Consider the following 12,900-nt stretch of genomic DNA (forward strand, 5'->3'; position numbering starts at 1 on the left):
TTGAATAAATCTTAAGTGCTGATGCTAGCTGACAGACAAGGCTGAGTGCTCCCTAAACATCATCATATTGTGTGGATTAGTCACACTACAATTTTTTAATGAATATTTATCAATATATAACACATTCAAGGAGTTCAGAGTCTTACTAGAAGTGGGAACTCTTCAAAGATCTAAAAATATTCCTTAAAAGAAAAGCATCTATATTTGCCATAAAAAGGCAAAATAGCACTACAATTCTGCACCTCAGGACTGCTAACATATGACAATTTAAGCTATTATCCCTGTGAGCACTCTATGTAAGTTTCAGTATGTTTTCAATTTTCTAGTTTCCTGTGTTTCAAGAGAATGAAAGTTGTATTATTGGGAATCCAAAGTTGTACAACATTAAGCAGTCTGAAAGTGAAGTTTGAAAAAAAGGAAAAAGAAACTAAGTATAGTAGCTTTAGATAATTTTAAATGAATATATCTAAGAAGATGCAAAAAGGACCAAACTATCGGAGTTTTCTCAACAATATGATATTTTATAACTCTTAAGCTCTTGACTTTAAAAAGTCTTAAAATAGGGAAGACAGAAGATGTGATGTGAGAAACGAAAATGCTAAGATGTGGGGCAAGATAAGTCTGAATTTTTAACAAGATAGTGCACAGCTGGCTTGGTATGGCCTCTGAGCAACCATCATCATCAGCCTCATCACACTCCTAGCCTTCTGGTTCTCTCCACACCATCACTTACACATTCCACCTGGGTGCATGCTCACAGGCTGTTTCCTCAGGATTTTAAACCCTCTGCTCTCTACTCCACTATTCTACTTCTCTTTACCCGTCAGATTGAACTCAGATGATTCCTCAAGCCACACCTCCCTTGCCATGCTTCCCCTAAATCCTGAAATCCTCTAAAAGTTTGCAATTATATATTGATGTAATGATATAATTAATGCTCATCTTCTCTCATATACAGTAGGCTTTATGAGATCAAGGCCTGCCTCAGCAGTATGTCTCCAGTACTCAACATGTAAGCATTTGTTAAATGAATGAATGGTGAATAAAGGAGGCAAAACCATAGTAATTCTTTTCTTCTCAACAAACAGTTTCTACTGTGTATTTCTTTAGTCAATAGGAGATGAGGAAATGACATTGTAAGGGACTGACAAAATATCTGTAATCAAGCATATTCTTAGAATTGAAAACAAGTAATGAAGTCAAACTTCCCTGATAAATTTAATGGCATATAATGGTTAACATGCCATGGTATCGTAAACCATAAACTCAAAAGTTTCTGTGCAATTTTTCCTCACTAGAAGTATAAAAAATCATATCAACACATTCATTCTCAGTTTAATTTTTTTCTACTTAAACATGGATAAGAATATAAAGAAAAACAATATGGTAAGATACTGGGCAACCCTGTCAGGACCCCTCTCTCTGAGATCTTTCTCTGTATCTTTACTTAATACACTTCTATCTCTTTACTAAAATTATATATATATATATATATATATATATGTGTGTGTGTATATATATATATATATATATATATATATATAGTAGGATACCTTTGTTTAGATCTAAAATTAGGTAGTATTCAGAATTTTGAAAACTCCTGATAATGGTCATCTAAGAGTTACTTCTATTGAATGTCCTTAGAACATACACTTAAGGATATATACAACCAAATATTTCATGTGCTTTTATCATGAAGTGCAGGTTTATAAACAGGCATATTTTAGTACAGTAAACTGAAAGGAAACACCATTAGACAAACAGCTTCATAAACATTAGTTATTGGTTGATGTAGAACTAACAGTTTAACTTAGTAAGATAATAACATTAACAGTAATAGGACAACAAAAATAAACTAATTTAATGGCCAAGTTTGGTGAGATGTATTTACTCATCCTTGTAAAATAAAGACAGCTCTCACTCTTATGAACAATGGAGAATATGTTATTCATTAATCTACAGAATAATTATTTAAAACTCACAATGTGACCTTGAATAAGTTCCTTAAATTTTCTGTACTTTTGTGCAATACAGTTTTTCATTATTTGACAGAATTGGGCTAATATTTCCATAGCAAATAGTTCCCACTTAAGATGGGATCATTACTTTTTAGAGTAAACTCAAGGACTTAGAAAATTACATTTGTCTTCGGTCACAAAATATTTTTAAGACATAGAGAGTGACACTTTTTTTTAGGAAGCACTAAACACACAAGACTAAGTATAAAAGCTGTGACCATTACAAATGCAGTTTTAGCTTCCTGTTTTTTGTTAATTTTTTAATATGGCTAAAGAGTAATTGTTTTCATGTAAGGATGGGATTTTAATTTGTTACTATGATGACATTTGATAATCTATTGAGAAATTATCTTCATTATAGCATTTACATTGTTGACAAATCAATGTGCTAAATTTTCTTGTGTGAAAGATATCTAGTTGTTCACTAATCATATTGCCATTCATTCATTAAATGGTGTTTTAGAGCCCAGACACTATGAAAAGTCACCTTGATTTGCCTGGCTCTTTTTTATTTATTTATTTATTTATGATAGTCACACAGAGAGAGAGAGAGAGAGAGAGAGAGAGAGAGAGGCAGAGACACAGGCAGAGAGAGAAGCAGGCTCCACGCACCGGGAGCCCGACATGGGATTCGATCCCAGGTCTCCAGGATCGCGCCCTGGGCCAAAGGCAGGCACCAAACCGCTGCGCCACTCAGGGATCCCTGCCTGGCTCTTTATATCTGAAGAAAAACCTGTTATCTTTCTACCATAGAAAAATGTAGAAAGGAGCTAACAAATGGTCAGAATGAAGAAACTGAACAGACTTTGGGGTCTTTATGTGGTTTCACTAGTTTAATCTTATTGCTGAAGTTTTAGGCATACTTTTTATCAGAAGCAAATACACGAGGTTTGATTTCACTTTTCCACCCTTAATACAACATAAACAATATATTTTAAAGATTTTTAAAAATTTATTCACGAGAGACACAGAGAGAGAGGCAGAGAGAGGCAGAGGGAGAAGCAGGCTCCTGGTGGGGGGCCCGATAAGAGACTTGATTCCAAGACCCCAGGATCAGGCCATGAGCCAGAGGCAGACATTCAACCATTCAACTACCCAGGCATCCCGAATGATATATTTTAATAAAAGCTTATAGAATATGGTAGAAATTCCCATATTATTTGTTGGCACATTTTATGCTAAAAATCGTATTATATATTTGATTGTTTAATATTTTTATTGGTACAAATAACTTTACTACAAAGTTCTCTTGTAATTTAATATACATAATTGGCCCAGAAATTTTAAAAGTTTATTTGCCAATGATTCACTTCTATCAGCTGAAAAACAATGCAATTTTTATTAAAGTCAGCTAAATTATAATTACTACTTCATAATTCTATTTCTTTAATTCATAAGGAACTAGGTTATTATACTTTTTAACCATGAAAACAACGTAAATATGATACATAAGTACCACATTCTGATTTTCTATTGCCATTCTAGTGAGATAGGATTAGAAACCCCATTGATTAGTTATAAGCATACCTCCCTAACTAACACAGATCAAAAGTGCATTGCACGTTCACATAAAATGACCTAAAATCACTCCAACTTATGGTATGACTTAAAAATTTGGAATATAATTCCAAAGATTCCAATTTAAAACCTTAAGGCTGATGTCCTCCCCTCACTCTGTTCTTGAAATGACAAAATTATTTGTGTATATCTCTGTCTCTCAATAGAATATAAGCCCCTTCAGGCAGTGGATCCAGCACAGGCTTTCAAATAAAACAATAGTTGTGCTGCTCTGGAAAAATAATTACATAATTCTGAATCTGAGTTGTTTTTCATTTGCAAGAAGGATAAATTGATATTGACTTTGTAGGATCTATGTGATTTTCAAATGGGAGATCACATAAAACATTTAGCACAATTCTTATTTATTTTGTATCTCTCTCTTTTCCCATACCTTTTCACTATACCAATGACTGTGTATCACAATAAATGTTTAAATAAATTTAAAAATTACCATGATTTTGTTTTATGGATTAGTATTAGGATAGATTAGTACGTACACAGATTGGCATACATTAGTATTTTTTTTTTTTTGAGAGTACAAAGTAACTCATGGTATTTAGAAATGTACTAAAATTTTTACATTGTGGAATATTCATAAATATATAAACTTAAAAATAATTTTCAGATAGACATCTGTATTTTTAATCTTATATTTTTCATGAATTTTAATTGTCAATACCTAATAAATGTGTAAGGAATTTATTGCTGAATCGTGTTCTTGTTTTGAAAGTAGTTAAAAGTATAATAAAATAATAGATATTGGGAGATTTTACAAATCATCTAGTTCAAGCTTTTCATTTTACAAATGAGAAAACTAAATCCCAGAAAGGGGTAATGACTTGTACAAAATCCATTAGATGTAATTTTTTTAAAAGATTTTATTTATTTATTTGAGAGAAAAACAGGAAAAGGAGTAGAGTGGCAGAGGGAGAGGATGAAGCAGGCCCAACAGTGAGCAGGGAGCCCAACACGGGACTCCATCCCAGGTATCTGGGATCCTGATCTGAGCCTAAGGCAGACACTTACTCAAGTGAGCCACCCAGGTGCCCCTGACATAAATAGTTTATAAATTAAATCAGAGTACCTCTGATCTTCCCTTCCTCCACTTTGTTTTTGAGATGCAGAGCTGGAGAAGCCAAGAAAAGCCAAAGAAAATATATGGAAGATGCCCAGTGGGAATACTAGCAGGGACTAGAGGCCACAGAATTGGTCAAGGAGGGCTTAGGACACTAAAAAGTTTTGAGTTAGATGCCAATATCTTTTCAGCCCTAAGAAGTAAATATCCACACCTGCATTTGTTTGGGAGCCTACAGCTAGATTATATTTGCCTAACTGATATACATGAGAAGTTATCAGAGAAAAGAGATGTTGAGGAAGTTAGGGAATAGGTAGTAGTTTAAATGTAAAAACATAAAATAAGGATTAATCATCAGTATTTGAGAATGTCTTATTTTAAGTTTTTCACAGTTAAGAGCTTGTTTTTATTTTTTGTTTTGTAGAATCTTTCTAATGTTTTTGATTAAAGAAAGTGGGAAAGAACAAGCACTTTAAACTTTAATGGCCATAAAATTTCAGCCTCTGTATTCAAAATGGAAAAACAAAACCCAAAAGTATGCAAAAATAAGATAAAAACAAAACATATAGTTTCTCTTTCTGCTTTATCTGGGCAAGGGAAGAGGAATTGTAAAGCAGGGTATCAACCACTCAACATCTGATTGATAAATGCTAAACTAAATTTCCTTTCATCTTTAAAATTCTTCCTGACATCTAACATATGTTTTTCATTTCTTCTAAGGGCCAGTTGAGCCTAAAGGTCCAAAGTAATATAATTAGCAGACAATTCAAAGAAGCTGATATGGTTTATATCAACCTTTAAAGAAGTGAAAATATACAAAATAAGTACTGGCATGATTCTCAAAACACAGAAAAGGAACACAACATTAATTGCATATACTTGGTAGAAACAACATGCTGCATTTATTAAAAAGTCTAAATACAATATTTAGTTCTGATTCAGATCTAAACTTTTTTCATCTCTGTACCATGTGTAATGGAAACCTGCTTAAGCGGTATCGTATAATCAGAAAATGTTAGTAACTTCAAAACCTTGTATATCATTCACGCACAGAGTGAGAAGACCAAAGGTGCAACTCTCTAATGTAAAACCAATATATCTGGGATGCCCGGGTGGCTCAGTGGTTGAGCGTCTATCTTCGGCTCAGGACGTGATCCCTGGGTCATGGGATCGAGTCCCACATTGGGCTCCCTGCATGGAGCCTGCTTCTTCCTCTGCCTGTGTCTCTGGCCCTCTCTTGGTGTCTCTCATGAATAAATAAATAAAATCTTTAAAATATATATGTATTTCATTCTTCCCCCAGACTCTGAAATCTTCATTAGACAAAATGATTAAACCAAAAGTTTCATGAGGACAGGAGCTGTGTCTGCTTTCTACTCTCCTCAATCCTCAACAGCCAGGTTCTGTCTGGCACACAAGTGATTTTCAATGCTCATTTGCTTACAGATTGACTGAAGGAAGTACAGAGTTTCCAGAATACTTCAAACTGCTTGTAAATTTATTTTTTCCCATATTAATCTACAGGAATAGTTTGGCTGCTCTAATGTTTGCAGGGTAGAAATATTTTTGGTTCATTATTTAAAAGAGATAATATAACCTTTGAACTCTATGAAACCAGCAGCTTATGAGCTAATGAATGAGTTCAGATGATACATACAAATCACAAAGAGTTTAGTACAGAGTGGATTTCTGTATGTATTGTATGAAGACACAAGGGCATAAAAACATACCAGTTAATGACAGATTATGCCAATTGTGGAGAGAATAAAAACCCAATACTAAATAGGCAAACAAAAACAATTCCACTCTTAACTGTATAATGCTTATTTCTTTACAAGAAACTTGAAAACTCCTTCCTATCAGGCTGTCAGTTTCCTGAAGGCTTTGGATTGTGCCTGTCTTGGCATCCTCATCGCCTAAAACTTTCTGCTCTCAGGATGTCTTTACACTTTTTAAAGTTTTTGAGATCCTCAAAAGCTTTTGTTTATGTGGACTATATTTATTATATTCAAAGTTAAAACCAGGAAAATTTTTAAAATCTTTATAAACTCATTTAAAAATAACAATAAACCCAACATATGATAACATGATAACATATTCTTTATGAAAGATCATTGTATTTTCCAAACAGAAATTCTTGTGAAAGCAATCTTTTACACTTTTGCACATCTGCTTCAAGGCTGGCATGAATAAAAAGAGTTGAATTCTCATATGCCCCCACATTCAATCAGATCTGATATGTTGTTTTAATTAAAATATATGAAATATATTCCAAACAGGTATGGAATTGAAAAAGGGATGAGTTTGTGGATCCCCGCAGGGGTCCTCATGCCACACTGTGAAATCACTGACTGTAATATCATTTGTCATATGGCTATTGTTTAATAACTATTTACTAAGTTAATAAAAAGTTTAGCGAAAAAGAAAGAAATTCTCAGGGCATATATACATATATCCAAACATACAAATGATTTGCACATCCATTTTGTTTTCAACTGATAATTCTTTATAATGTTGCTTTGTTGCATTCATGCTAATTATCCCAAGTCCTCAACTCATTACAACTAAATTGGGATGCAGATCAAAGGAGGGTATCTGAACGAAAGAGTGAAAAATAACAATAAAGAATGTAATTCCAAAATTTAATAGAAAGAAATAGATGACTAGGAAGGGATAATTCGTTTGAGAAAATTCCAAGCATAGCCAAATCAAGTAGCTAATTCAAATGCTATATGGGTCTGTTTAAAGCAGTAAATTAGGTTGAAACACTTTACTGAACACAAGCTGGATTTTAATATTTTTAGTATCTACACGCCATTTCTAATTAATCTATAAAAACCATGAGAAAAAACATTTTGCTTATATTTTTAGTACTTCTGCTTTAAATATTAATAGGAATTAACTAAATACCAGAGAAAATATATTGATTTGAACATTTTACACTTTCCAAAATCACAATTTTTGTTCTTTAAAAATAGCCTTAAGTAAATTCAGAAATAAGAATATTATTTGAGGTCAGATATTAGATTTTTTAAATGATATCTCATCATTTGGCAAAAAATAAAATGACTTACTTCTTTTCTTGAGGCTGGTGTACCTGAGAAACCATTTTCGGTTCTGTTCCAAGATTTTTTTGCATCCGCTGCCTCCTCTTTCTACTTGGTGCAACATCTGTGACATCAGGACTTGAAATAATGGAATCATCTCCTCTTAGAGTAGCTAAAATAAAATGACACAGAAATGTGACCCAACAAAATCATGCATATAATTTGTAAGCAAAAACTGATACTTTAGCATTGATATGCAAGGTGACACTCTTTAAATATAGCACAAGTATTTTTTTAAAAATTCATGAAGAGGGAATGCCTGGGTGACTCAGTGGTTGAGCATCTGCCTTTCGGCTCAGGGCGTGATCCTGGAGTTCCAGGATCGAGTCCCACATTGGGCTCCCTGCATGGAGCCTGCTTCTCCCACTGCCTGTGTCTCTGCCTCTTTTTCTCTGTGACTCTCATGAATAAATAAATAAAATCTATAAAAAAAATTCATGAAGATTTGGTAAAGTCAACCAGTTATATTGTAAAACTTTTATACCAATATAAAACAAAGTATATTGTACATACGGAATAATTTTATCAAAATGGTCTCTGCCTATCTTGCACAACAACCCCCCCCCCCCCCCAAAACATTATAGGCACAGTTTGACTCTGTGTTAGAATTAGATAGAAGTGCCTTAGAGGCACCTCTAAAAGGTGTTTGAGGGGCAAATACTGCCATAGGAATAGGATAAATCAAGTTGATACTAAACAGTAATTATTAACAGGATTGGGAACTTCTGCTAGTAATCCAGAGATAATTTCATAGACTTTTCAGCCAACTGCAGGGAATAAGCACAAGAAAAAAATGTGAGAAAACACTAACAGATGTCTCTACTGTGGCTAACCCATTAAACTACACCTAAAAGTGGCTGATACACACGAAATAGAAGCAACAAAAGAAACATGTTTGATTTGTATTCCTTTACTCTCTATAAACAATTTAGTTCCAAAGACCTTTAGGGGAGTTCAGAATTCCTTCTTCTAATACATAGTATATTTATATAAATACATATTTATATAAAACAGCTCCTTTGCCATTGGTAAATAATGAACAATATCAATATAATTTGGACTTTGGATATCTTGCTGATTCATATGATTTTTCTCTAGCACCGTAACATTTTAAGTCATCAGGAGCAAGCTTTCAACCCAATTAAAGAAAAAGCCTCAACAATGTAAAAAATCCTAAAAAACTGGAGATGAGCGGATAAAAACCCTGTACAAGTCAATTCGTTTAGCACAATAGGGGCTGGTTGAGTGGAGTCAAGAACCTTATACTTTTCAACAGTTAAGCTTTCTGTTAAAGAAAGAAGTTGTGAAGATGTTTCTCTGAGTAGTTTGAATCAGATGTTCAATTTTCATGAAATGATTAGACTCCAATGTATTCTGTAACTGCCATCTACTCCGTTTGAGAGAATATTTGATACAAATGGTTAGCTGACTGTGATGCTGGGTGTAAATATTGCTAGAAAGTTAATGGAGTTAATATTTCATTAGGATTATAACTAGAGAACTAACAACAACAATGTAAAGCTGCATAGAGTTTGAGTGGGCTGCCTAAACCTTAATTTTTCCCTCATTGATTCTAATATTTTTAGTGTGGAATTCTGCCAAATGAGTGGTTTATCAGCCACACATATACCACATTCTAGAAGAAAAGTGTGTTTTTTGAGTTCTTACTTGCTGCTTCTCTGAGCGACGTGAGATCACATGGACATTGTTGACCACTCTCTCGAAAGTCTTTTGGTGCTTTCTTTTTGTTCTTGAAATGGGTACCATTTTTGAGAACATATTTAGTAGACACTTTGCTATGGATTTTACACATATTTTATTAATCTTTAACCTTGTGAAGTACTTAGTATTAGTACCTTTGTTTGACTTACAAAGAAACGAAGGCATTAGGTTAAGTAATTGGCCAAATCACAGAGGGTTTGAGTTGACATTTTATCATATGACAACTAAAAATTATATCTCCCTAGTCGATAAAGTATTCCTTGACCAAATATTAACTGAATACCAACCAAAGAATATTTTACTCTCCAAAGTTATTTAAGTCATGAAGGTACTAAGTTCTACTACATTTCTCATACATTTTCCTATTTCTCTGAACACATTCAAGCTGAACATCTTCCCTAATTTTATTAAGCTATGAGATGACTATGGAAGATAAATAGGGTTTCCTGATTTCTGCCCCAATCTGCTCTCACCTGAGGTTTACTCAATGACATAAGCAATTAACAAAGTACGAGCTTGCCTATAAATAAAGCTATTAAGAATGTCAGGGTCAAAACACACTTCAACTGTAGACAGACTTGAAAAATGAAAAAATAATTACACTTAATGACATGTTGGACGTACAGGACATAATAATGCTAGTTTAAATTAAAATGTTAAGGTAAAATAAAAAAAAATAAAGTTATCAAAAAGGTCTGCCATTCATTTCAAAACTCCAAATAATGACTTAACATATTTGCACTCAAAAGCATGTTTTATATGTAATATTGTTATACTATGTGTTATAAAGTTAGAATTTACTTTAAAATACAATGCAATTATATGTATATTGTTAGGGTGAGCTATAACTCAGGTGTTGATAGCATCTACTCAAAAAATGAACAGCCCATATAGTTGAGGGTCCATTTCTAAATTCTCTATTCTGTTCCATTGATCTATGTGTCTGTTTTTCTGCCAGTACCATACTGTCTTGATGACCACAGCTTTAAGTCAGGAATTGTGGGGGATCCCTGGGTGGCACAGCGGTTTGGCATCTGCCTTTGGCCCAGGGCGCGATCCTGGATACCTGGGATCGAATCCCATGTCGGGCTCCCGGTGCATGGAGTCTGCTTCTCCCTCTGCCTGTGTCTCTGCCTCTCTCTCTCTCTCTCTCTGTGTGTGTGTGTGTGTGACTATCATAAATAAAATTAAAAAAAAAAAAAGGAATTGTGATGCCTCCATTTATGGTTTTCTTTTTCAACATTCCTTTGGCTATTCAGGGTCTTTCTGGTTCCATAAAAATTTTAGGATTATTTGTTCCAGCTCGGTGAAAAATGCTTATGGTATTTTGATAGGGATTGCACTGAATGTGTGTAGACTGCTTTGGGAAGCATAGACATTTTAACAATATTTATTCTTCCAATCCATGAGCATGGAATGTTTTTCCATTTCTTTAAGTCTTCCTCAATTTCTTTCTTAAGTGTTCTAGAGATTTCAGAGATCCTTTACCTCTTTGGTTAAGCTTATTTCTAGTTATCTTATGGTTTTTGGTGCAATTATAAATGGGATCAATTCCTCGATTTCTCTTTTTACTGTTTCAATGTTAGTCTATATGAATGCAAATCACGTCTGTGTGATTTTTATATCCTGTGACCTTGCTGAATTCCTGTTATCAATTCTAGCAATTTTTTGGTGGAGTCTTTTGGATTTTCTATATATAGTATCGTGTCATCTGCTAAGACTGAAAGTTTTCTACTTTTTTGCTGATTTGGATGCCTTTTATTTCTATTTGTTATCTGATTACCGAGGCTAGGACTTCCAGGAGTATGTTGGAAAGGGTGGTGAGAGTGGACATCTCCTGTCATGTTCCTGACCTTAGGGAAAAGCTCTCAGTTCTTCCCAATGAGGATAATATTCACTATGAATCTTTCATATATGGCTTTTATGATGTTGAGGTATGTTTACTCCCTACATGGTGAAGGGTTTTAATTAAGAAAGAATGCTGTATTTTGTCAAATGCTTATAGTCAACTAATCTTTGACAAAGCAGTAAAGAATACCCAATGGAAAAAAAGGACAGTCTCTTCAACAAGTGGTGTTGGAAAAATTGGATAGCCACATGCAGAAAAATGAAACTAGACCACTTTCTTACACCATACCCCCAAAATAAACTCAAAACAAAAAACTCAAAACTCAAAAAAGACCTAAATGTGAGAAAGGAAACCATCAAAATCCTAGAGGAAAACACAGGCAGCAACCTCTTTGACTCTAGCTATAGCAACATCATATTAGACATGTCGCTGGAGGCAAGGGAAACAAAAGCAAAAATGAACTATTGAAACTTCATCCAGATAAAAAGCCTCTGTGCAACAAAGGAATCAACAAAACTAAGAGGCAACCTACAGAATGGGATAAGTTATTCAACAAATGACTTATCAGGTAAAGGGCTAGTTTCCAAAATCAATATAAAGAACTTATCAAACATCCAAAAATCAAAAAATCCAGTCAAGAAATGGGCAGAAAACATGAACAGATATTTCTCCAAAGAAGATATACAAATGGCCAACAGACACATGAAAATTTTGCTCAAGATCACTCGGCAACAGGGAAATACAAATAAAAATCACAATCAGATACTACCTCACACTGGTCAGAATGGCTAAAATTAACAAACACAGGAAGCAACAGATGTTGGCAAGGATACAGAGAAAGGAGAACGCTCTTACATTGTTGGTGGGAATGCAAACTGGTGCGGCCACTCTGGAAAACAGTATGGAGGTTCCTCAAAAAGTAAAAAATAGAACTACCTTATGATCCAGTAATTGCACTGCTTGATATTTATCCAAAGAATACACAAATGATCATTCAAAGGGGCACATGCACCCCAACATTTATAGCAGCCAAAATATGGAAAGAGCCCAGATGTCCATGAACAGATGAATGGATAAAGAAGATGTGGTATATTTGTACAATGGATTATTATTTAGCCATCAAAATGAATAAAATCTTGCCATTTGCAAAAATGTGGATGGGGCTAAAGAGTATTATGCTAAGTGAAATAAGTCAGTGAGAGAAATACAAATACCACATGATTTCACTCATATGTGGGATATAAGAAACAGAACAGATGAACATAGGGAAAGGGAAGGAAAAATAAAACAAGATGAATAGAAAGTGAGGCAAACTATTAAGAGATTCTTAACTATAGGAAACTGAGGATTGCTAGAGGAGAGGTGGATTGGAGGGATGGGCTAACGGGGTGATGGGCGTGGAGTAGGGCATCTGATGTAATGAGCACTGTGTGTTGTAAGCAACTGATCACACAATTCTACACTGAAACAATACACTACACGTTAACTAAATTGAATTTAAATTAAAAAAATAAAAAATAAATGCCCTGCCTAGGATCAGATTGTTGAGATTCTAAAAATAAAGTCCAT

General features: G+C 34.1%; 1 protein-coding gene across 7 annotated transcripts in view; it reads right to left on the minus strand.

Moving 5' to 3' along the window:
- XRCC4 (X-ray repair cross complementing 4) overlaps nt 1-12,900 on the minus strand; it is a 280,861-nt gene that overhangs the window by 131,105 nt on the left and 136,856 nt on the right. For all 7 annotated transcript variants that reach the window (XR_011997040.1, XM_072736873.1, XM_072736874.1 and 4 more), the window contains one exon: nt 7,728-7,872. Coding sequence is in view for 6 of the 7 variants with exons in the window: in XM_072736873.1 (XP_072592974.1) it covers nt 7,728-7,872 (145 nt within the window). In the remaining variant the exon portion in view is untranslated. The remainder of the gene's footprint in view (nt 1-7,727; nt 7,873-12,900) is intronic.

The sequence above is a fragment of the Vulpes vulpes genome, chromosome 14 (assembly GCF_048418805.1).
Source record: "Vulpes vulpes isolate BD-2025 chromosome 14, VulVul3, whole genome shotgun sequence".
In the NCBI taxonomy this organism is placed as follows: domain Eukaryota; kingdom Metazoa; phylum Chordata; class Mammalia; order Carnivora; family Canidae; genus Vulpes; species Vulpes vulpes.